This window comes from Octopus bimaculoides, chromosome 23 (assembly GCF_001194135.2).
Source record: "Octopus bimaculoides isolate UCB-OBI-ISO-001 chromosome 23, ASM119413v2, whole genome shotgun sequence".
In the NCBI taxonomy this organism is placed as follows: Eukaryota; Metazoa; Mollusca; class Cephalopoda; order Octopoda; family Octopodidae; genus Octopus; species Octopus bimaculoides.
Window position 1 is genome coordinate 12,103,900 of NC_069003.1, and position 3,465 is coordinate 12,107,364.

General features: G+C 42.4%; 1 protein-coding gene across 1 annotated transcript in view; it reads left to right on the forward strand.

Annotated features, from left to right (window-relative positions):
* Positions 1-3,465, forward strand: part of LOC106883603 (guanylate cyclase 32E) — a 20,290-nt gene that overhangs the window by 13,295 nt on the left and 3,530 nt on the right. The window contains exon 9 of the mRNA XM_014934689.2: positions 2,116-2,214. Within this exon, the coding sequence (XP_014790175.1) occupies positions 2,116-2,214 (99 nt within the window). The remainder of the gene's footprint in view (positions 1-2,115; positions 2,215-3,465) is intronic.

A 3,465-nucleotide genomic window follows, 5' to 3' on the forward strand; every position in this document is an offset into this window, starting at 1 on the left:
ATACTTTATCTATAAGGCTCAATTTAATTTTTTATAAATTGATTTTAATTGAGTTTTTTACCTGTAATTTTGGATTTTGTCCCTAATAATATTATTATTATATATATATATATATATATATATATATATATATATACACACACACACAACAGACTTCTTTCAGTTTCTGTCTCCCGAATCCACTTACAAGGCTTTGGTCAGTCCAAGAAGACACTTGCCTAAGGTGCCACATAGTAGGACTGAACCCGGAACCATATGGTTAAGAAGCAAATTTCTTACCACACGGCCATGCTGACACCTATATATGTAATGTATATGCATTATATACCATAGACTTTACTGTGCTTTGTTGTGAATATGATCCCCTGGTCCATGGAAAATTGTCTAGAATGAAACCAGTCTGTGGAGCAAAGAATGTCGGAGACTGCTGTTGTATAGGACTGTATAGGCTATGTATAAGGCAGCAGTGGAATGTATAGGAGGAGAAACTCCATCGGTTATGACGAAGAGGCTCCCAGTTGACCCGATCAATGGAACAGCTTGCTTGTGAAATTAACATGCAAGTGACTGAGCAATCCACAGACACGTGTACCCCTAACGTAGTTCTCAGAGAGACTCAGGGTGACACATAGTGTGACAAGGCTGGCCCTTTGAAATACAGGTACAACTTATTTTTGTCAGCTGAGTGGACTGGAGCAACGTGAAATAAAGTGTCTTGCTCAAGGAAACAACGCGTCGCCGGGAATTGAGCTCACGACCTTATGATCGTGAGCCGAATGCCCTAACCACTAAGCCACGTGCTTGTATAAGATTGTATTGGCTATATGGCTATGTAGAGCAGTATATGACAGCATAGGACGATATATTTGTACAGGGCAGGACAGGCTCTCTATAGGGTCATATGAGACATCATAGGGTATTCACTAGCTATCTCACTTCATTGCTATTTGGTCTGCTATCTGTTCCCATTGGAGTTCACAGGTGCTCAGTCTCAGGTGAGTTCTAAAGGAAAAAAACACCTACAATCAAAGACATTCCAACTGTGACTGTTACATCTTTATTTCAAGCAGAGCATCTCAGGACTGTTTTATTCAACGTACCTTTTTGTTTTTTAAAGATGCAGAGGGTTCCATGCTGTCCATCTCCAATGATAGACAGACAGACAGACAGACAGGTAGGTAGATAGATAGACAGGTAGATAGATAGATAGACAGGCAGGCAGATAAATGCATATGCATATTTACTCTTTTACTCTTTTACTTGTTTCAGTCATTTGACCGCGGTCATGCTGGAGCACCGTCTTTAGTCAAGCAAATCGACCCCAGGACTTATTGTTCGTAAGCCTAGTACTTATTCTATCGGTCTCTTTTGCCGAAGCACTAAGTTACAGGGACGTAAACACACCAGCATTGGTTGTCAAGCGATGTTGGGAGGGGGGACACAAACAAAGACACACAAACACACACACACACATATATATATACATATACATATACATATATACGACGGGCTTCTTTCAGTTTCCGTCTACCAAATCCACTCACAAAGCTTTGGTCGGCCCGAGGATATAGTAGAAGACACTTGCCCAAGGTGCCATGCAGTGGGACTGAACCCGGAACCATGTGGTTGGTAAGCAAGCTACTTACCACACAGCCACTCCTGCGCCTATACTTTTATCTATCTATCTATATATGTGACAGGTTTCTTTCAGTTTCTATCTACGAAATCCACTCACAAGGCTTTGGTTGGCCTGAGGCTACAGTAGAAGACACTTGTCCAAGGTGCCACACAGTGGGACTGAACCCAGAAACATGTAGTTGGGAAGGAAGCTTCTTACCACACAGCCATGCCTGCACCTAGTCTTCGAAGTTGACTGGATAGATACATACAGTTTATAGATGTTAACTGATGAGATAGCTAGACACAGTTGACTGGATGTTGACTAGATAGACACAGTCGACTAGACAGACACAGTTGACTAGACAGACACAGTTGACTAGATAGACACAGTGTTTCTGACTTGATGTATTGGATGAAATATCCAGCATATTTCTATAAATATAATGAAATCAAATCTAATATACTGATTTTTGAAATTTTGGTTCCCCTTGTCAGGTCCCTGCGTAGCAGGTGTTGTTGGTCATCGAATGCCTCGTTATTGTCTATTTGGAGACACAGTAAACACAGCTTCAAGGATGGAATCCACTGGAGTCGGTAAGTCATGTTGGTATCTTTATACAGGTATGATAAAGATATTTCAGAACCTACAGTTCCAAAGCTTTGCCTGATTCTTTTATCTTTTTATTTGTTCAGTCATTAGATTGTGGCCATGCTGGGGCACTGCCTTGAAGAATTTTTCAGTTGAATGAATCAGCCTCAATACTTATCTTTTGTTAAGCCTAGTGCTTATTCTATCAGTCTCTTTTTGTTGAACTGTTAGTTTACAGGGAGGTAAACACACAAACACCAGTTCTCAAGCAGTGGTGGAGGACAAACACAAACACAAAGAAACACACACACACACACACACACACACAATGGGCTTCTTTCAGTTTCTGTCTACCAGATCCACTCACAAGGCTTTGGTCAGCCTGAGGCTTTAGAAGAAGGTGCTTGCTCAAGGTGAAACATAATGGGATTGAACCCAGAACTATGTGGTTGGAATCCAAGCTTCTTCCCTCACAGCCATGCCTGTGCCTAATTGCTGATTTTTCCAAATTAGAGGTGGTCACCTCTAAATTAAACATATATTAAATTTACTTAAATGATGCAGGTTTATTAAAAGCACTGGTACTGGTGTCACATAAAAAGCACTGTTGCCGGTGCCATGTAAAAACCACCCAGTACACCCTACTGGGTGGTTGGTGTTAGGAAGGGCATCCAGCTGTAGAAACCAAGCCAAAACGGACTATATAACTCAGTGCAGCCCCTAACCTTGCCTGTTCCTGTCAAGCTGTCCAACCCATGCCAGCATAGAAAACAGATGTTAAATGATGATGATGATGACGACGATGAATACTGTAGTGTACAAGGTACTGTGAAATGGGGTCAACCATTGAACAAGTCTGGTGGCTTTGGGAATTTGAAATTCTTCCTTGTAAATTAGTCTGGATTATGAGAGGCTCTTGACCGTCAGTGTCCAGAAGGTTGGTGTTGTACCTGTAGAGCATTGCTTTTGATGTTGTTGTTACTGCAAGGTCATACATACAGTTGGTTAAATGAACCTCAGCACATGACTAGTACTTTATTTTATTGACTACTACTACTGCTGCTGCTTCCAACATCACCTCCTCTGCAACCATTACCATCACCACCACCACCACCACTGCCACCGCCGCCACCACCACCGCCATTGCCACCGCCACAGCCGTCGCCGCCACCACCAGCACCACCACCACCATCTCCTCAGCAACCACCAGTACGACTATCACCACCATCGCCTCCTCTGCAACCACCACTACCACC